The sequence below is a fragment of the Amblyomma maculatum genome, chromosome 1 (assembly GCF_055883805.1).
Source record: "Amblyomma maculatum isolate TAMU_Amacu chromosome 1, ASM5588380v1, whole genome shotgun sequence".
Classification (NCBI taxonomy): Eukaryota; Metazoa; Arthropoda; class Arachnida; order Ixodida; family Ixodidae; genus Amblyomma; species Amblyomma maculatum.
The window spans coordinates 84,886,420-84,907,424 of NC_139344.1; the positions used below are offsets into that span (position 1 = coordinate 84,886,420).

The 21,005-nt window shown below is 46.2% G+C and overlaps 1 protein-coding gene across 1 annotated transcript; it reads right to left on the minus strand.

The window, feature by feature from the left end:
* Nucleotides 1-527: 527 nt before the first annotated feature.
* On the minus strand, nucleotides 528-20,763 carry LOC146203004 (phospholipase A1-like). The gene is made up of 7 exons (XM_084588489.1): nucleotides 20,569-20,763; nucleotides 18,279-18,367; nucleotides 15,268-15,371; nucleotides 11,758-12,057; nucleotides 6,937-7,180; nucleotides 3,749-3,940; nucleotides 528-1,920 (listed from the first exon to the last, which is right to left on the minus strand). The coding sequence occupies exons 2-7, from the start codon at nucleotides 18,301-18,303 to the stop codon at nucleotides 1,658-1,660; spliced, it is 1,128 nt and encodes a 375-aa protein (XP_084444615.1). The 5' UTR covers nucleotides 18,304-18,367; nucleotides 20,569-20,763; the 3' UTR covers nucleotides 528-1,657.
* Nucleotides 20,764-21,005: the final 242 nt, after the last annotated feature.

The following is a 21,005-nucleotide window of genomic DNA, read 5'->3' on the forward strand; positions in this document are numbered from 1 at the left end:
GAGCCCTCAACTATTGTCACCTTCCTTTCTTTTCTTACGGCGCGATTCAGGTGACCGCAGGACAAGTGTGAGAGATACTGCGCCTTTCCTTTCATGTGAACCAATTAATATATATTTTTATCGAATCCTCATTGACGTGCATATGGCATTGGGCACTCTCATAAAGCAGGCATAATGTCACAGCACTCTTGCTTTAAAAAGTTCGAGACCATACACATCACAAGAACGCAACAGGGGAGCCCATTGTTTCCAACAAGGATCGCCAGTATTTACACCAGTCATTGTAAATTATTGTTCAGTGAATGCGTCTTGCTTGTCTATTTTCATGAACTGCTTCTTTTTGTATTTGTTATTTCTATGCTCATACCTCGCGTCCTCTATAACACCACTTTGCCGTGAGGGTTGTATAACAAACAAACAAACAAACAAACAAACAAACAAACAAACAAACAAACAAACAAACAAACAAACAAACAAACAAACAAACAAACTAACTAACTAACTAACTAACTAACTAATTTCCCTTCCGTGTTTCAGCGCGAAAAAATTTTGAGGCATGTCGAGTAAGCAAGCCATCGTGGGGCGTTGTCGGGAAGTATAGTCCGCCGTTCACTAGAGGTGTTTTCGCTTGACGCACCGGACGCTTCTGGCCCCGAAACTGTAGCCCTGGCGGTACGTACTGCTCCCAATGACGAGTTTAGTATTTCTTTTCTGCTTTGTAATACGCATTTAACTGCGAATCTTCACTAGGTAGGACGCGTAACGAAAGCTGCCGTAACGTTGAAGGTCTCTGGGTCCGAAGGCCTGCTTCTGTTGACCCTGACTAGCGACGGCGTGGGTGCCGAAACACTGACTGCGCCTATGCGTGTCCCCCGAAACGTCGGCGTCGAGATTAGGAGTGGATACCCGGGGTGTACTTGAAGAGCTCTGTAGCGACCGTTATCAATAGCTGTTCTCTAGATTTTTTGGCAAGCCATGCCGACGCTCTTCCCGCCTTTCACTCTGTGCGTCGTAAATGAGGCCTGTTAAGCAGTTCTGGCCAGCATCCAATGGCACGTGGCTTTGTTTCCTGACCTTGCGCCTGTCCCGCTGCTGCATCATAGTTGAGATAATATTTAGGATAATGACAGAACACTGCCCCGAGAGGGGCCGTGCGTCGAGCCGTCTGATGACGAGATTACTGCAACGGCGTTAAACAGGCTTTGTAGACCCGCATCGTTGGAAGTAAAGCTTTACTAGTACATTAGCAGCGTGATGAGGACTAATCTTAAATACCTAATGATAATAATGTGAGTGGCACTTCCGCTATTGTTTTGATATGGGTCATATAGAAGCACGAGACATAGTTCAAAAAGTAATAAATGTTTAGGATCCGTGAACGCACGTACAAAGGATTTATGGTTTAGATCAATGGTATATGTGGAGCTTAACGCCTTACAGCTGGAAAACACGCTACGAGGGACGTCGTGCAGGGAAGGCTTCCGGGTTAATCTCGATCACCTTGGATTGTTTCACGTGGAATAACATCGCACAGCAAACGGGTGCCGTTTCTGCTTCGCCTCCGCCGAAATGTGGTTGCAGAGGCCGAGATTCGATCCCGGCCACGACAAAATCATTAAGCCGTTGCGGCCAGTCACACACGCAAAGATAGTCATCGTCACGCTTTGCGCTTTTTAATGCAGAAGTGTCTCAGTGGGCCGGCGGTCGTGGTAATCAGCTGGACTCCCCGACCCGCTGCCCGCGGACTGAAGAAACCCATCTCTCCTTGGATGCCACCGGCCGCCGTCGTAGGACGGCCGCAAAGGTCGCGTAGGAAAGCAGCGAAGCCTCCGGAGCACGGCTGTGACTTCAGGCGACAGGCCTTGTTTACCAGTGACTCGAGGAACAGGTTTGGGGCTCGCTGGTGGTCGCACAGTGAGGCTGCGGAAATGGGCACCGGCCTCATAACATTACTGCAGGCCAGCGCACGCCCGCCGCATGTAAGATTATTCGCAGGTTACTCGTAAATTAATTAGCACTAGTTTAGGATAAGAAGGAACCCCCCCCTTTTTTTTTCGTTATTGCCAGTTCCCGACAAATTCAAAAGGAGGAGGAGGAGGAGGAAGAAGATGAGGAGGAAAGAACACACAGAAAAGCATTGACATGCCACCTATACCGACAATTTGGGGTAAGCTTTGTTGCATTAAAATTATCCAAGCTTTGTCAACGGTTCCAGCCGTGGAGCCCATTTCAATGTACAAGTCTGTATTTTCCTTTTCTCCAAAAACTTCTGAACACACTTCCGAAAATACATGCGCGCAGGCCGTGCATCTTCCGCGAAAATCTACTCCTCAGAGAGACTTTTTTTATTTTCACCCTCCGCGCACTATGGCTCATGGCGCGCTGTTCGGTTCTTGCATATAGTGCTTTCATCACTTGAGATTCGTATTCGTTAAAGTGATATTGAAAATCTCATGTCATGCTGTAATATTACATGCGCGCCTTGACGCTCAGGAGGATAAATTTTGTGTATCTGCATGTGGTCTAAACACGTTCGAATCATAGTATGGTGCCTCACAATGAAGATTATATGCAGCTTCTCCTGCAGTCGAATCATCAGTGCTGGTTCTGACTTCTACGTTATGCTAAGGAACATAGCCTAGACTGTTTCCATGTGCAGTACAAAGTAACTGTACCGAAATCATTTTTCACCGAGGGGCGTTGCCAAATGATGCAACTTGCCGCTTTGAACATTTTTGGGGAACTCTAAAACTTTTGCCATCTGAAACGGAAACATTCGGTATTCCATTTCAGCCAGTTAGTGGTATAGATATGCCTGAAGTTGTCGATGAAGGACACTTTAAGGGCTGTAAATATTGTCAATGTAATAACTAGCCATTTAGTGAGAAAACGCCACGAAAACGGTTGTATTTTCTACCTGCTCTTTTTATGTGGACCTGTGCCACTATGATCAAAGTTACCCTGGAAGGTGTGTTACTCCTAGAGTTGCTTATCCTTAATAAACGTCATAAGTCTGAATTCTCCTTATTGAGTGAGCTTTTGTATCACAGCAGATAAATTGTAAAATACAAGGAGCTTTAACTCGAGAGTAAGCTAATTACGGGCAAGTTATGCCGGACTTATGAGGCTTCGAATGTAATGCCTGTACGGCCCTGAGAGTAAAAATAAATAAATAAATAAATAAATAAATAAATAAATAAATAAATTAGGACGAACGTCACGGAGTGGCACATAGCGTGACACCACTATGACACCACGCGAGTGAGAGTTGACGAATTATTTCCGGAATTCGACATTTCCTTCTCTCATCTTTTGCACGCGTGTCACCCTTAGATATATGCTGAATGACTTCCGCGAGCAGTATATAGACACCTGAAATCTGCAATTTCTTGGCTTCGACTGTTAGTAGTTACAGACCGTTGGCCGCGCACATGTCGCACTCGAATGGCTGTACTCACCGTGAGAGTAGCGTACAGTTCATATTAGCGATGCGGCTCCGATCCCTTCCCCGTACGTAGATTCACGCTGGCCCTATTTTGCAGACAAAGAAAGCTCAAGAACTGCTTTGTTCAAATAGTGCCTATTTCAGAGTTGTAACGCAGTTATTCCTTTAAGATTTCAGTCGGATGCCTGCCGAGGGCGCAACATACGTGCTGAGGACTAGCGCACCGGAATATGTTCAAAATTTCGCTCCTTCAGGATGACACCTGTTCGCCGGCACATACAATCAGGCTGAGGGAAAACTCACAGCCGTAGCATCCTGGTTGATTCTTAGCACCGTTCACGTAGAAGTCCACGTGGCCCGTTGGTCGGAGGAGCCCCAGCTGCCATGGCTGGTTCGGGTACCCCCCGCTGGTGTGGATCACGTCCACGAACGCCGCGTCCTCGGAGCATACGCACACGTTGGTGTCGTTGAACAACGGCCCCGCCGGGTCCAAGGCTGCAGAGTTGCGACGATGGATTTTTACGCCTTTAGTTTATTTTTATTCCATTTGTTATTCCATTTTTATCCCATTTCTAATCGTAGTTGCTTATTTTCTGCACACTATACACTATACACAGAAGCCGACACCGGGCAGTTTTCTCCTCCATCGCATCCTTAATGCTGTTGCAATAATAAAAAAGGAATAGAGCTGCAATATCGTTACTATATTATCTTGGCCCAGAGGCAAGACTGGAAAGAAAATCCGACGAGAGCAAGGGAATACATATGCTACTGCGTTGAAATGTTTCATTCAGCCCCTGCGAATGCTGTCGGAGACGGCGATGTGTCCGAGCTGGCCGTGCCTTGTTTTGCTGCATAAAAGCGAGCCTGCATAAGGGGCTCGATAATGAAGGCCTGATGTACGTGGTCGGTTTGGGGGCCCACGCGGTTTCTTGGAGCATTTCGAGTTCTATTCCCAGCAAGAAACGAAAACAGCGGTAGTTGGAGGCGTGGGCAGAGCACAGGGAAGCAGCCGGTCGTGTCCAGGGGTCGCATGTTGTAAGGATCGGTTTTTAGACATATCCTTTTTTCATCTTTACCATTGGCCTTTACCTCTGCCTTTCACATTAAAGCTAGCAAATGATGTGCTTCACCGCTTGCTATCAATCCTTACTTAAGAATGAACAGCTGTCAATGATGAAGGAGTGAAAGAATGAATGGGGAAAATGACCGTTGCAAAATACAGTCCCAGAGGAATGAAGATCATGAAGCCATACCTGCAGCGATCGCCTCCTGGTGTACAGAATCCGCCCTATTTGACTGACACATTGTGTTCGAATACAGACATCGCAGGGAAGCGCTCGATTTTCGAGCGACAGCTCAATTCGATGCAAAAGTCGACCCGTACCTGTGCTTTCCCTGAGCTTGACTGACCATGATAAGCCAGCATAGCAACAGAATCACTTTCTATCCCGTAACTGGTTAAACCGCTGTCAGTTTTCTGCTATAAGTATACCCCCCGGCTTTGCACTTAGCTTCTGATTAAAATGCAGTACCAGGATAAGAAGACTTCATGTATTGGAATTCTAGTTGCCTCAGTCGTCGCCACGCCTCCGCTTATCCATGAGATCAACCGCTCAGCTTGGCGATCACAACAATGACACTTCATCGAAAAAAAAAAAGTTATTCCGGCTTGGAGTGGATTTTCGCTGCTCAAAGCGGCACTGCGTAGCGACGCAAAGAAACCAACACTGCACTAAGCAACCTGCCTACGAGGCAAGCCTTTGTGGAGGGCTGCCGATTAATCTGAAAGTAATTTTCTTCACCGTTCTTTCTTTCTTTTTTTAGACCCCGGACTGCAGTTCGCTTTTTCTCTCTCTTAGAACAGTCATTTGGCGCCAGTGAAGGCGTAGCATGTTATGTAACAACACTGTCGATCTCAGTCACAACAAATGATCAGACTTTGCCCCTTCCAAACAAGGCAAAAGACATTTTAATTCCTAATCGAACCAGCGTGGCGAGTTCTGTGTTTACTGTGCGTGAGGGGCTGTCTTCCGCCGCCATCCTAAGAACCTTTCGCTGGGGCGCGCGTAGAACAGCCCGGACATGATGCGTGCACAGAGCAGAAATCAGTTTTCTTCGGTGCGACTCCTGGCGCGAGTCAAGAACCGTACACGTCGTGCGCCTGTCGCAGAATAGAAAGGTAAATTTTGCGAAAGCCTCGTTTTTTGACGATAAACATGAAACCTAAAAAATACCATTTTTTAGCTAGTGGTTTTCGAGTGAAAAAAGCACATTATTTTCCCAATTGCACGAATTTTATGGGCAGTATTGCGCAACTGCAACTCTTGCGTAAGTGCTGGGCAGAGAGGCCAGCGCAGCCCAAACATTCATCGCCTGTGCTCTTGGTTTCTTTCCTCAAAACCCTCCCATACATGAGGAGGAAAACACATTTCGTAACAAAGTTTGGTTGCCTTTCGCCTTTCGACATGCGAGGCGCGCGGTGGCCACGACAAAACTTCGTAATACTTAAATGGCACCACAAGCGCCGCGTGACTTCCCGATCTGTCAAAGCAACGAGTGTGCCTCGAGCCCCGAGGCGTGATGGGGTTGTGGGACGGCAACACAGGGAGCCTGCGTTGCCGGGTCCTTGGAATCGGCGTTTCGCGGACTCGCCGTTTTATCGCCTTGCGTCATAGCACGCTGTTCCGCTTCTATGTATTAGAAATTTGTTTCTAATTAAGATACCAGTTGCTTCCAGGTATTTCACTGGCGCTCCTTTAGAATGACGATATAATCATTGTGCAAATATGGATGAGCACTCGTTATATCAACGAAACCAGCCCCTCTCCCCACTCCGCAAGTTCTCTCGTCAAATGTCTTCTTCTTTTTGTTTTTTTTTTATCCCACAGTCGGAGAGTCGGAGATGAGTCCCGGACATGCACTACACCGCAGTGATGCTGTAAAGTGAAATTTCTTCGAAATATTGCTCACAGTGGCAGGGGAATCGGCACGGCTGTTGAGACAAGAGAGCTCGCAGTGAGAACCCCCGCGGGGACATGCTACCGCGAACCCTTTTGAACAGGCTAATGTTAGACTGCGGCAGACAGCTAATAACAGATGTATCTTCTATCTGCTTTTCGTTTTACTGGAAAAGGTCAGAACTTCAACCACCTCTCGTATATTTTGCGAGGCACACTATGGGGGTTAAAAAAAATGTTTAGCATGACCGCAGCGCATTAACGTGATCGCTGCTTTCCGTCTTTCAGGAATAGACGATCATCATTAGCGGCTGAAAAGTTAATCAGGAAGTGACCGGTAAAAGACGGATCTATGAACAGCCAAACTTTCATTAGCCGCTCGGGTTGCTCAAACCCTTTCAAATCATGAGTAAGCACGCACAGCAAAGGTTTCCGTTATCGAATTCTGGCCGCACCTGCAACGTGCATGAATGCCATTGGGTGGCCGCAGTAGGCGCTCGCCAATTTCGTTCGTTCACCGTTGGAACTCACCCGTTATGCGCGCGATGAGCGAACCCGTGGCTCGCTTCAGGTTCCTGCCGAAGAAGCCGGCCACCTGCGCGCCGAAGCTGTATCCGATGGCATGCACAAGTGCGGCGTGCAGTGGAAACTCTCCAAATAGCCGCTGCACGAGCAGCGACAGAGTGCGGCCCACGGCTGCGGTGTTGGCCGCCGCGTTGGCGTACGTCGTGGCTGCCAGGCCCCGCCAGTCCACCACCATTACGTTGCAGTCAACCTGCGACGAGTGTAAGACATGGACTAACTCCTTTCAGCTCCGCAGGTATTTCTTCTCGGCGACTGGATTTTGCTGAGCTCAAGTCCTGCTCTCTCCGACAACAATTTTAATTATGAGGCGATTGTGGAATACTGTAAGGTAATGTTCTCGGACGACCGAAGATAATGATCCAACCTTCGGATGCGCAGCAAATCTCTTATTAATAAGGTTTGTCGTTCGCTTTCATCGAGTAGTTTTCAAAATAACTTTAACTAACTTTTCCGTGCTCCCGCATCCTGTTAACATCTGCACATGTCACACGTCTGCACAGATGGCTCCATCAATGAGTACATGAAAAGCTTTCAATAACGGACATGTTTCATTCAGTCAACCTCTCCATGGAGTAATGTTGTTGGGTGGTGCGATTATGAGCAAATAACTAAATAGATACTTCGCGAACAGAGACTGCGGGCTACCAGCCCACAGCTCTCAAACGTGAGCACGATGACGTTATTGGCCGGCGAAGGGCAAATAATCTTTAAAATTCTGAAAGCATCTATTCTTTCTGTTTTAGACGTTACCTGTGGTATAATGGTATGTGGTAATCCGGTACGGTGTTCGGCGCAATGCAAATGTAGCACAATGTTATGCGATAGATTACTGCAACTATAAACGAAGCCCTTTGTAACTGCCTATAGGCAAACCAAAATATACCATGTCCATGCAGAAAGAAGTAACGAGCTCGTGTTCTCTATGGTCAGTAAGGCCTTTAACAAGGATAAGAGCTCAGATGACATGAGATAAAGAGGAGAGTTGTTGCTTTATCTTTCACTTTTGATAGTGTAGTAGTTTTTTGTGAAGGTTCTTTTTTTGGCACACAATGTTAGCGCTTAGTAGCAGTAAGAGCCGCTGCCAGGCGTGTTGAAAGTGAGTCACACTCTTGCAAAGCCCGAGGTCAGTTGAGCGGTTCATTCATATGCCAATTGCTCCTCATTTTATTGCCCCAGTATTCATGCCGAAAATGCTCCATGGTAATGTTTGCAGCATTTGTATTTGTTTAGCCATTAGCTGTATTGCACTATCCGTGTATCTGGTTTTGTAGCCCATACTTTACGTCCAGAGAGTGACTACGCTGTCAGCAGTTGTGGTAATAATCAAGGGGCCGTATTCTATAAGGGCCCATTTGAAATTTATGTTCATTTTTCATTTATTTATGCGTGAGGTCAGCATGATGGTAGGATCATATGCAAGCAGCAAGCAGCCAATCGCGGTCGTGTCAACATAGCGAGCCCCCATGTAGACAATAGCCTTCGGTATTCGCTGCAGGCTCCAGCTCTGCATCCAACGGCGAAGTTCGGTCGAGAATGGCGATTAATGCCAATGGTGTCGTCGCTTCTCATGGACTCTTGGAAGCTGCAGCTACGCCCCCAAGCAATAGTGACCAATGTAAGAGGACCGAACTGGTTCAAAATGGCAAATAGATAATGGCTCCTTATGGAACGGCCCCAGTATTGTATACGATCATGAAAAAAAAAAAAAGTACGGGCAATACACATTCAACTAAATGAGAGAACAGAATGCACAGCATTCGCGAGATTGTTATCTTGCCGGTATATTGGAAGCTTTGCTACTTGTAATTAGGATTTGCCCGCGGTATTGTGAGTATTCTCATTTCTCATTATTAGGGACGTATCATGCTACGGGAAAATAGGGCTGTGTCGGGTGAAGGCGCTTTAGCTCGGGACCGACCAGTTTTTTGACATGAAAACTCTGATGAAAAAATACAGCTCAAAGAAGGACAAGGACAAAATGAAGACACATAGGACACACGAGCGCTCGTGTGTGTGTCCTATGTGTCTTCATTTTGTCCTTGTACTTCCTTGCGCTGTATTTTTCCATCATGAATAACCAAACGCCCAGACTGCTACGGTAATGAAGGCTCTGTCTGCCCCTTCTTTGCGCTGTATTTTTCCATCATGAATAACCAACACGCAGAGACTGCTACGGTAATGAAGATTGTGTCTGCCAAAGCGGTCTTGAAGAGGATAAATTCCTTCTATAGAAGCATCGTACACCCATTATAGGTCCAATTCATTTCACAAGCTTGATTCCAGAGTCGAACCTTTCCCCCTCATTTTGGATTCATAGCTCCAGTGAATAACGACGGAATAAAACTGCTATGCAGTGCTGATCCGGACGCAGTGGGTATGTCCCAAACCGTCGCCTTTAAAAAAAAAAAAAAAACTACGATTTTTTTTCGTACCTTTTGGTCGGTTTTTGTATTCCGATGTTTCTATTGCAGGCAAGTATGCGTGGTGTGTAGACTGCGTTTATTACTTTGTTGAGAAATATCTCTTGTGGTCGAGTGAGCCCTTTCGTGTTGTCAAACTCCGGCATTGGTGTTGCTTCTTATAACCTAAGCCTGCTGTCGTGTTTTATTTTGGTGCGTAGATAGTGCATCATAGCTTTGCAAGTGTAACAGAGCTATGATGCACTATGTACGCACCAAAATAAAACACGACAGCAGGCTTAGGTTATAAGAAGCAACGCCAACGCCGGTGTTTCTCGGCAGACACAAAACACTCAAACACAACATATGCACCCACTGTCAGGAACAGTGCACAGCAGACCTAAAACATCTTATATGGCAATGCGCATTGTTTTCACGAGGAAGAAACAAAATTATGCATATTCCACACGAAGACATGCCCACCCTAGCAGATCATATTCTATCAAGCACCGCAGTACAATATTCCATTGCCACCTATGGCAGTGAGAGCGGCCTGCTTCGTATAGAGTGAGAGAGGTCGACTTACAGCGCACAGATCGGCTGCATGGCAAGCAACGAGAAACAGCTTGAAGAACCGTGAACAAGAAGAAGCTACACTCCCATCTCTCCTAACTCCCTAATTGCCCAAACAGCGGCCGAGAGCTATCACTTCATTCAAATAAAGGCTTCATTGGTTCATTCATTGCAGGCAAAAAAAAAAAAAATTACGAGACACTTTGGTGACTAAAGTGGTGAAAGGCGAAAGCCTGAGTGCCGCATTCTGCTACGCATTTGTTGCGAATGCGGCGGTGAATGATGCTTCGAGTAAAGAGGGTGACTACTGTTTAACATTCCTCCCTTCCTTTATGACATGGTACATGTGTACGCGGAGAATTGGGACAGATACTGCGCCTTTTCTATCCTGTAAATCAATTTCAAACGCCGCTGATGCCTGCTGTACTAACGCCTCCTAGACATCTGGGTGTGCTTCTGTTCGCTGTGTGGTGCGGCGTTCAAGGAAGCGGCAAATAAAAGGGCGCACGGACGCCATGGATCGGACGCCCGGTGGAGTCAGCTTCGTATATGCATGAATGGCCTGGTGACGTCATGACCTGTAGTGACGGTACATCGAGCGCCCCTTGTTGAATACAACCAGCATTTAATTGAACGCATTAAAGTTCACCGGCGTTCTATAATTCGTCGACAGGAAAGGAAAGGCGCAGTATCAGTCACTCGCGGAATCTCGCTATCATTCTCACTGTAGACAAGGGGAATTATGAAGAGCGTTTCCAGAATGGCATACTATCGCTGTGACAGAGGTGCCAGACCTGCTCGAATGTATTTTCGAGAGAGTATGGAGCGGTTTATTGCCATTCAAAAAGTGGCTGCAGAACCTCCCGAATGGCTCTCAAGGGTAGAGCCTTTGTTGTCGCTGCGGGAGTTTTAAAGCGATGAGGCCAGTCTAATACTTGCTGATCATGACATTCATTCATGTACATTGCCTTAGGTGTCCTTTTTCATGTTTTGATGGGGTTTCCCTTTTGTGTTATGTCGTGTGCCAAAGCCAGGCAATAAAGAAAGAAAAAAAAATCTGGGGCGTGGCGCAGTGGTAAAGTGCTAGGCTGGGGATCCAAAGGATGGAGGTTCGATTTCCCGTTGGGAGACAAGGCTTATTAACTTATTTTTAAGTATCAGAGCCGCCGAAAATGCGTGGCACTTTAGCTGATGACAACGATGAGCCATCAAAGGCTTTCACCTTAAGAAACGTTCGCTCATAGTTGCGTTGATGCCGTGCTCCCTCGACGAACACATCTTTGGCTGCAAACGAAGATTAACTTTGTAAGTGCGTCCCCTTTCCCTTGGCTGCATTATACCGTTAATCACTTATGCCATGCACTGAAATGTGTTGTGTCAAGAGTGCGCGCTTGATCCGCATTCTGGACAAGAAACCTGAGATTACTATAAAGACAAGCGGGCTCGCCGAACGAGTCGCAGTGCATCTGACAGAACTGTCGGATCTAATGCATGGCGCGACTTTTGCGTTCAAGATTGCATTTTTAAGTAGCCAAACGTTATATCATCTTAAAAATACGTAGAAAACACACCATTGAGGATACTTTACAACTCGTTTCCTTATCACGAGCGTACTGCACAGTGCCATGGCTTCACGGCGCCAATCATAGCCATTAGCGCCGGACGCCTTCCGTGTGAGCGAAAATTTTCGCGTGCGAAGGATGCTGTAATATGAAATAACGAGAACGAGCTGTGATAGTACAGAACTACGGTGGGTAGGTTAGTGACAGTGAGCTCAGAGGAAAAGTGTGCTCACCTCTTGGAGTAGGGCGTCTTTGATGGCTTGCGCCCAAGGAGCGTACGCAGACTCCAGCCAACCGTGAATCAAAATAAACAATGGCTTCGTCTTGTTAAACTGTCGTAGATGTCGGTAATTTCCTTTTGGCTTGAGCAACAATATCGTGGGATAGTACCTCTGACTTCTGGAATAGAGAAAAAACTGAGGCGGGAACAGGTTTGGGTTTCCAGGGAACTGGGACGGCAGTGTGAGCCGGTCCCGTCGGAAGAAGCAGCCCACGTTCTTGTAGCATATTTTTTCAGCTCCTGCACTTCTTTCCTGCGAGATGGAAAAAGAACAGTACTTGTTGCCAGCGTTCTCCAGATAGTGTTCGCCAACGCTTCATGAAAAAAAGAAAAATGATAGGGACGCCTATCAACTTAACAGTAGGATGCGATAACATTTGAAGCAATATTGCTGCTGTTCCTGTCATTACAGCCTGACGCGCTCATTGTCGCTTCTATTTTTAATCTTTAGCACTTCCTGCAGGTCGTGGATTCAAGTCAGTGACTCCGGGCTGTTTTTCTGCTACGGTAGGCACACGTGACATTGATTCCCTCAATTCCAGTGGAGTACGCGAAGTTGTCTAGACACGTCTGTGCACAACCAAGCTCTGCTACCAACTACCTCCGAGCCCGCCATCGTGCTCGGCCATGTCACGTGGCCCGTGAATCTGCCGACTGCCAGCACATCTTCGAATCTGGCCATGTCACGTGACGTCACACACCCCGCCGACCAATCAACGATCGGCCATGCCACGTGAACTCTGTGACGTCGCCGACCTCGCGATACATTAGAGACTTTTCGAATTGACGCAGGCCTGATCTTATAATGTTAAATCGCGTTACCGATTTGAAACGGGAGCGTGGAGGCGAAGGAAATATTGGTTGGATGTGAGAAAATTAAGGGACTGAGAATTGTTCCAATCGGAATAATTTTTTTTTTCCTTTTTCCTTCTGAACCTGTCTGTTTCCTTTGATGAACTATATTGAATCAATACTCGTACACCTTATTTACTGCTTGCTAGACACATTTGCGTTCTGGAATGATCTCGCGCGGGCCCTCGCATTTTGAATGAAGGCCGAACTTCATTTCACGCTTTCTCATCCGCAAGTATGTAAACTTTTTGCGTACTCGCGAAAGTACTATACATGCGAGCGATTTTTGTCAGGCACAGAAATAAAAAGTCAGCATGGCCACAAGGAAGATTTATAGTAAACCTTGAAAAGGCCATCACTTCAAATCAACACGAAGTTCTCGTTCATCAGGCGTCGAGTCATCGGAGCTGATAATGACATATTCGTTGTTTAATACGCTTTAGTAACGTGTCTGTCCAGTTTAAGGATGTCCTAGTGGGGATGTCCGACTACAAGTCTAAATGGTCTGGAGTTCGAGGCATGTGACTGTCCCGATGAGGCTGAATTGAGGCTCAGGATTACTTGATAATATTTTTGACAGTCTTGCGAAGCCTGGGGCAGCTGTTAGCTTTACCTCCAGTCAATTTTTTTCTACTTTATTCAATTGCAGTACTTATTTACAGAATTGGTTAAACTAGCCGTGATACACAAATACAACGAAAACATCATTGCTTGTAGTTGGTGATGCACCATTTCAAATTTCGTCTGAAAGGACGCAAGCGAGAAAGCACCAGAGAAAGAGCGTGGACTGCCCATAAGCTCCTCGTGAGCATAGTAGTTTCTTTCTTTCAGACATGATAGTGTCGCGCAACTATCATGCCTGAACTATTGCACCAACTGGCCCGACAACACATCCTACTGATAGTAGTTTCACTGAAGGAACTCTCGAACCGTTTCACTAGCAGTGCGCAGACGTCTCTCAGGGAATGTTTTTGAGCGTCATTAATTAGTATCTGAGGTTTAAGGACTAGGAGCAATTATAATGCATCTCTCTTGAACTGTATTTAAAACGTCGATAGCATATCATTGAATGAGGTCCCCGAAATGTCTCGTCAGACTCAGTCAACCAACCGTCACAGATTGCTTACTTATGAATGTATGTATTTTAATAAGGAATTGTAGCAATCACTACGTTTGTATCTTGAAGGCGCCGACGAAGGACTGTGTGTGTGTGTGTGTGTGTGTGTGTGTCATTAGTAAAAATAATATTTGAAAAAAAAAATGAGTAGAATGGCTACATTTACAGAATTGACAACAATTACTTTTGCTTTGTTAAAATGATTTAAGAACAGCCGCACTCGTAGTACAAAAAAAAAAAATACAAGAATGTAAGTATAACGAAATGCAGCTTAATTATGACATTAACGGGCAAATGGAACAAACGCAAAACTACGAGTAACATTTACTGCACGCGAGGAGCAGCACTTGATTTATTGCATGCTCTTCTTTTTCAACGCACTGAAAATCACCATCTTAGCTTGACTGCTTACGAAAAATTGCAGTGAATCTGGCGATAAGACAATAGGAGCCCTCTCGCAAGTCATATTTAAAACTGGACTATTACGACCATTTCTGATTTTTTGGCACCCACCCAAGTCTCACTGAAGTTGTTCTCACTCTTGGCTTCCATAAAAATAGCGTTTCCACGGCACAGGTGCAATCCCCCCTCCCCTTCCCCCCCTTCATTTCTAATGCTGATGTTTAGCCTCCTGCGTTTACCTTGGAACATCGAGGAGATGCTTTTTTTTTCTTTTTATTTTTTATTTCTTTAACGGGGAGTAATTGGGCGAACCATTGAAATCTTAATATATTGTTTTTGTGACAGCCGCCAGCCTGCGGCCTTATCAGAGGGATTATAGTGGTACGGAACGATCTTGTGCTCTTTGTGGACGCGCAGTGTTGCGAGACGCTTTTTTATCATTTTATCTGGGACGCAAGATGCGTCGAGATGCGTATAGAATGGTTGCACCCACTCGCGTCTGCTTTCACATTGTTCCAGGTTGTTCTAGTCACCTTTAGCGGTTTTATCCAAATGTTTATTCGCCGGCGTTAAATTGACCGCTGACGAGCACGCCAGGCATTCGTAATTCGACGACCGCCGAGCACGGTTGCGGTTATCGCTGCCGCCTAGTTACTTAGTTCGTTTGTGGGCGCAAGTTAGCCCAATAAAGAGTTCATTTAAGTGCAACTCCAGCCTCTTCGCTTGCTGCCTTCGGCATTGTCACGACCACGTGACAACACGCGTTGGGCACCTTGTCTGCGGCCACACTACGAGAGTCCGACGTCACATAAACTAGGATGTTTATCGTTGCTGCCAGACAGAATGTATACGAAAAGAAATGCTCGTTCAACGAAAAAGGTGGCTTCCAGCTGCTGTGCACCTGCGCTGACGATGACTTATGTGCTGTGAACTCTGGGCGGAATATGTCAGAAGTGTTTGCAAGCCTCTTGGCATTTACGGTACTGGTTTCTCAAATTAGTACACCTTTGCATTCAAACAATCATTTAGTAAGTAGTAACAAAAAAAAAAAAGAATGAAATAGTTCCGTCATGCGACAGCGTCGTAACCAACCTTTATTTGGTTCAAGTTCGCTTTCGAAGCCGCCGCCGCTTCATTGGATATTCTAACTTGTCCCTTTGTACATGCGCAGTTCTTGCAGTGGAGAAGCAGTAGCACTTCGTTTGCGCAGCCGTGGGCGGGGTCACATCGAGAACAAAAATTGTGTTAGAAAGGAGAACACACTTCGACGCGGAAGACGCATCTATTAGTCAGCTGACGTACTCTTGATAGTGCCACGTTACCTTGGGCTTTTTCGAGTCAATAGTTGAGTATCATGCCGTGAAGACGCGGCATGGGCGAGAAAGCGAGATGTGTCTTTAAAATATTTGTGTTACCGTTGCATTACTTTACGGCGTCAACGTCGGGGGTAGTAGTACTTCGTAATCATAATAATAAAAAAAAAATGATATCACTAGCCTTACTTTTTTGGTGTCACGTGGTCCAGTTGTACGCAGGCAAGGTGGCAAAAATGCGCCGTATTCTCACCCTTTTCTCAAAATTCACCGCAGGGCTGCTTTTTCTAGAGCCAAGTGACTCCCAGCTTATCTCTGGCACGTGGTCACAAAAAGTATGTTTTTACCCGCCAGCAGGGGAAATTAACAGAGTTCTATTTTCACTGGCCAATAAGCGATCGCTTGATGCACAAATGGAGTCAATAATCTTTTAACGCAATAGCGTCAAAGGCTCCGTTCTGTAGCAAATCCGGCGTCGTCGTTTTCGGCGTTTTAAGGGCAAAAACATGGCCGGGCATACAAGGCTGAAAAAGGCGCGAACTGGAAACAGGGACGGAGAAAGAAAGACAAGGACAGGCGCTTGTCGTTGTCCTTGTCGTTCTTTCTCCGTCCCTGTTTCCAGTTCGTGTCTTTTTCAGCCACGAATATCTACCAACTCGCCCAACTTTCTGCTCTTTTAAGGCCGGGCATAACACTGGTAGGTGGTAGTTTGCAGGTGACATGGCCAGACGCAGATTCGTCGATGGGCTGTGTGACGTAACGAGACCACGTGACGTCACAAAATTTGGAGGAGCCGCCAACTGGGGTTGCTCATTTAAGGTCGGAGCATGGGAGAGGAGGCAATCTCGAAGGTCTCTTGGAATGCCGAGTAAGGCACGCTTATAGACCAACACCGATCTGTGACGTAAGCATGATGCGGTGGCGCTTCTATCGCAAGCGTGGTCCGACTGGGGGTGAAAAATAGGCTCAGCGCCCATAGGAATACATGGAAGCGAAATACTCCAAAGCAGTTTTCTAATTTCACAGGTCATCTGTGATGTTGTTATTCGGTACAGAGCAACCATGAACATCCTGGAACAGATCACGAAAGTATGAAATCTCATTAACGAGGCGAAGTATTTTTAAAACACTGCGAAACGTATGCGGGTGCGACTTGGGAGGGCGACCCTTAGAAACACATGTAAACACAATTTACCGCAACATTTTACTCAGTTCAGCAGCGTTGAATCCTTCTCATTTTTTGGTGAACATCTTGTATCACGCCCCGACATCATGTTGCATGGCATACAACATTCCCTTGCAAGTGCTGCAAGTCTGGCGACTTGCGGGACCGTTCACAGCACGATAAACTGACCGCGCACAATTGCAGACAGCAATGCACCACCGGCGCTGTCGCTAGCAGACGCTCCGGAGCTGGAGGCGGCCGCGGTGGGTATCACCAGCTGCTCGCTGTCGTCTGCTGCAATGCGCGAATCTCGTTCGGTTCATATTGTCATATGGCGTTTGACAACTGCTTTTTAAATGTAATTCTGTCTAGCGCGTATCACTGGAGCGACAGTATTATCAAGCTTATTTACCCTATGCGGCAGCATATCAGACTGTAAGCAAAGCTGTGCGATTCGCTACACGCAGCTTGCCTCTTAGCGGTGTCTGGATTCATAACACAGGTTATTCGGGGAGTTTTAAAAGTAGACTGCCTCCGTAACGTACCATACTTTATCACACACTTCTTCAAAGCGCTGGTCAACGTTTAACGACCGGCCACCACTTCTGATGCTCTGCGAAATGAGAAAAATGTTCCGGTAAGTTCTGTTTACATGTATTTCTACGGGTCGCCCTCCCCACTCGCACCCCCCTACGTTTCGCGGTGTTTTAAAAATACTTCGCCTCGGTAATGAGATTTTATACTTTCACTATTTGTTCTAGGATGTTCATGGTTGCTTTGTATCTAATAACGACATCATAGGCGCTCTCTGAAATGAGAAAACAGAAATGAAATCTTTCGCTTCCATATATTCCTATGGGCGCTAAGCCTATTTTTCACCCCCAGTCGGCTGCAGCGCCGCGAGCGCCCCCTTTGTTTGTAAACACGGTGTTGGTCTATACTCCTTGACCACGCATGGCACGTTTGTACGCCTTGGTTAAAGTGATAAGTGGTAGCTTAGCACTGTATGCTGTGTGGGGTATACTAGAGGCCTAAGTTAGGGTATCTGTAATTAATCGACAGACACTCCATGTACGCGGACGAGGAACCGCAAGGAGAACAGCAGACGGGGCCGGTTATCGCTATCGCGTCATACAGTTAAAGGCGGAGCTTACTTTTTGTTGCGACATACATACTGGCGCTACTCCCATTGCGGGCATTACTATTGCGATGAAAGAAGGAGACGGCTCCACGGTCGCCTCTTAGTTGTCCCGAATTAGTTGGAGGGAATATTTTATATGACTCACTTGACTTGGTGGTTAATCGTTGATTAATGCGATTTTAAACATGCCAAAGCGACGTTGTGTGTTGTCAGGCAAGCCATGCAGAGCGGTCCGGGAATAGTTTCGGCTGTCTGGGGCTCTTCACCTCTTTCACGTGCACACGTCTCAGCATAACGGTGGTTTTGCGTGTAGGCTTTCTTCCAAATGCGATCGCCGCGGTCGTGATCGAAATGTACTCCTCGAGCTCGAAAGCGGAACAATGAAGCCACAACTAACGGGGCAGTTATTTGGCGTCGTGTAATTGCAGCGCTGACTATGTAAACATAACTATGTCAACAGCGGGTAAATATTATGGTTACTCACCGAAGCAAATGTTCGTCGTCACCATACCTCGTCACTAGACGGCATCACGTCTCAGGACCTCTCATGCTAGCAATTTTATGTTCAAAGCACTGTGAAAGAAAAGAATAAGAAAACGATTGGAGGTGAATGCGGAACAAGGGCACGATGCTGTCGGCAAATGCACCTGTCAGCGCACGCTCTTGACACTCGCACTCGATGAAACGCGTCGCAGAGTTTGACCGTGTTCTGCGGTGTGCTGGGGAACCCATTGTTGTGTAATCCGTCGACTCTCGGGACGGGACTGTGCAGCGGCTACGCCGAACAACAGCTATCGGCCAACTGTCGCGATCACAAAAAAAAAAAAAAAAATAATAATAAGAAAGAAATAGGCAGCAAGAGCGAATGACGCAGGCCCTGCAATTTGAGAAGGCCACTCAAACAAACTTAGCGGAGAGAAGAGAGGCGGAAAACAAAATAGCGAGGCTGGTTTGGCTTCGTTGGGTTACGTGTTTATTATGATAGTTTACGGACATTACAAGATAAGCTAGTGCCAGCTGGATGCTTCCAAGCGAAAAGCAGTTTCTTCCAGCACGGTCATTTCTTATTCCGCATCTCACTGGCTCTAAATGACCAACCATTATTAGTACGTTTGAACACGCTCGTTTTCAGTGCGCATACATTGCGCCGGTAGTGTTTGGTTCTGATTTTGAGCGAGAATCAAGCCAGAGATTATTGCAGCGATATTTCTTTTCGTCATTCGCTGCATTATAAGTGCAGGTTCCCTCATCTTCACCTAATATCAACTGGCGCAAAAAAATAAAAATAAAAAAATAATTGGCTGTATGCAAGAATTAAAAGCGTTCTCAACTAGAAATCTAATTGTTTCGAAGGGCGCAGCACAGTTTCCCAGTATGGATAGTTCGTGATTGACTCGCGCAAAGAATGACAAGAGCTGTGGAGAACATTACCGAAAGCTACCCTGTACCTTTGCGTAAATAACCTGTTCACTGTATTACAAACGTTTCTGACTTTTTCCATACTAGTCTTCAGAACTTGTTTGTACAGTCGGTGCTTGTCTAAGGACGTAAATAAACGAACCCCTTACGACGTCATGGAGCGGGAAGGGACACCGCCAAACCAGGAGGTATGCTATCTATCACCCTTTGTACTTTGTGGCCTGTGTTATCGCTGTTAGCGTGCCTGGGAGCTTTTTAGTTTCTAAAAACGAGGCCTCCCTTTATATATTGTCCTTTTCATACCAAATCATCACTTCTGACGATTTTGCAGAATGGGATATAAAGATTGTCATTAAAAGACGGTGCAATTTCGACTCGGACAGGTGGTTGCGCACAAAAGAAAATGCAGCTTAAGTTAGGTGCTTCAAGAAAATTGTTAGTGGATGATGTCTTGCGAGGAATTCACGTCAAGAGAATTGTGGCCATAATTTCAGATTGGTCAGCGGCCACAACCGATCTTTTGTACCTACTAGGACCTTTACGCGTGGGTAGTTTGTTCCCTGCTTACTTAAAAATTTGTTTCATAAATGACCTTGGGAAATTCTTTTTTAAGTCTCCATTCCGAAAGGACTGTCTCCAAAAATATATGCTTTCCCACTAACTACCTGCACAAGATTTTTTATTTTGAAGCTTAGATAAAAATTAAAAATCGGAAGCCTTTTATTGCTATACTGTCACTAAAAGTCCCCATCAAGACATCAATACAGGGTAGCGCCATCACTAATGAAGAGTATTCACTACTGCAGACTGAAAATATTGCTACACCAGGACTACTCTTCTTTTCGTTACGAACCTTGAACTTGCAGTTTGCTCTTATGCTTCGAGGCTTGATAGAGCTCGCCTGCTTTCGTAATTACCTGTAAACCAAGACTTCAGATCCGTAGCCAGGTGGTTAGCCCCCTATTAGGAAGACACGTAATGTCACTCATACTGTGCTTCAATGCGACGAAGACATGAGCCTTGCTTTGTAGTGCGCCTGATGTTCATAGATGCACTGATCAAGGACACCTGGCAAACATTTCTCAAGCCTGTGCGCACTGCAGCCATTCTTTCTTTTTGCTGCAAGGCAGCTCTGTCATCGCTCTGTGAAACTACCATCGCAATATGTCTGCTCCAACTTCTTGCATAACATCCTGTTTCCCTTCTGGAATAAGTAATTGCCTTTTTGTGGATGACGTAGTACGTCGGCATTCAGGAAAGGAATGGGGGAATTTTTTTCCCTGAATCAGACCAGCGAGAGATCGAAACGAACGCAGGAGAACGAACATCTGTAAAGCGGCGCTTTCCGCACTCACCTTGTTTAAGTTGTTTGTTGCAAGTTCCTTGTCCCATCCGTTGCGGAGCGTGACAAGCTCTAGTTGCTCCTGCAGAAGCTCTACCGAAGAAAATAGACTCGGGCTTGTTTACCTCTAGACGCGATGGGGGACAGACTTCACTCAGTGAAAACAGCGTCTGGGATTTTGTATGAAGCCAGAATAGTTCGACCTTCAGACTTGAGCCGAGCGTAGCAGCTGAAGACTCGCCCCGGCATACAATACAACTCCCGCGAGACGAATCACGTGCTCGTATACCTTAACGTAACTGGGTGAAAGAAAGCAGCATTTGCTTCAACAGCCAGGGGGACAAAAGTGAGAGGTGATATGCTGCCCGCACGCAACGATTCAAACTCGGTTAAACTATATTGAAGCATTGTACTCCCTCTACCAAGGTACACGGAAAACTGGAATTCAGC

Bases quoted from the DNA above. Each gene is read 5' to 3' on its own strand.
- LOC146203004 (XM_084588489.1), bottom strand. From the start codon at position 18,303: ATGGTGACGACGAACATTTGCTTCG. The intron at 7,181-11,757 runs GTGAGCACACTT...CACTCGTCGCAG, and splicing joins AAGACGCCCTACTCCAAGAG to GTTGACTGCAACGTAATGGT. The intron at 3,941-6,936 runs GTGAGTTCCAAC...GCAACTCTGCAG, and splicing joins GCTCATCGCGCGCATAACGG to CCTTGGACCCGGCGGGGCCG.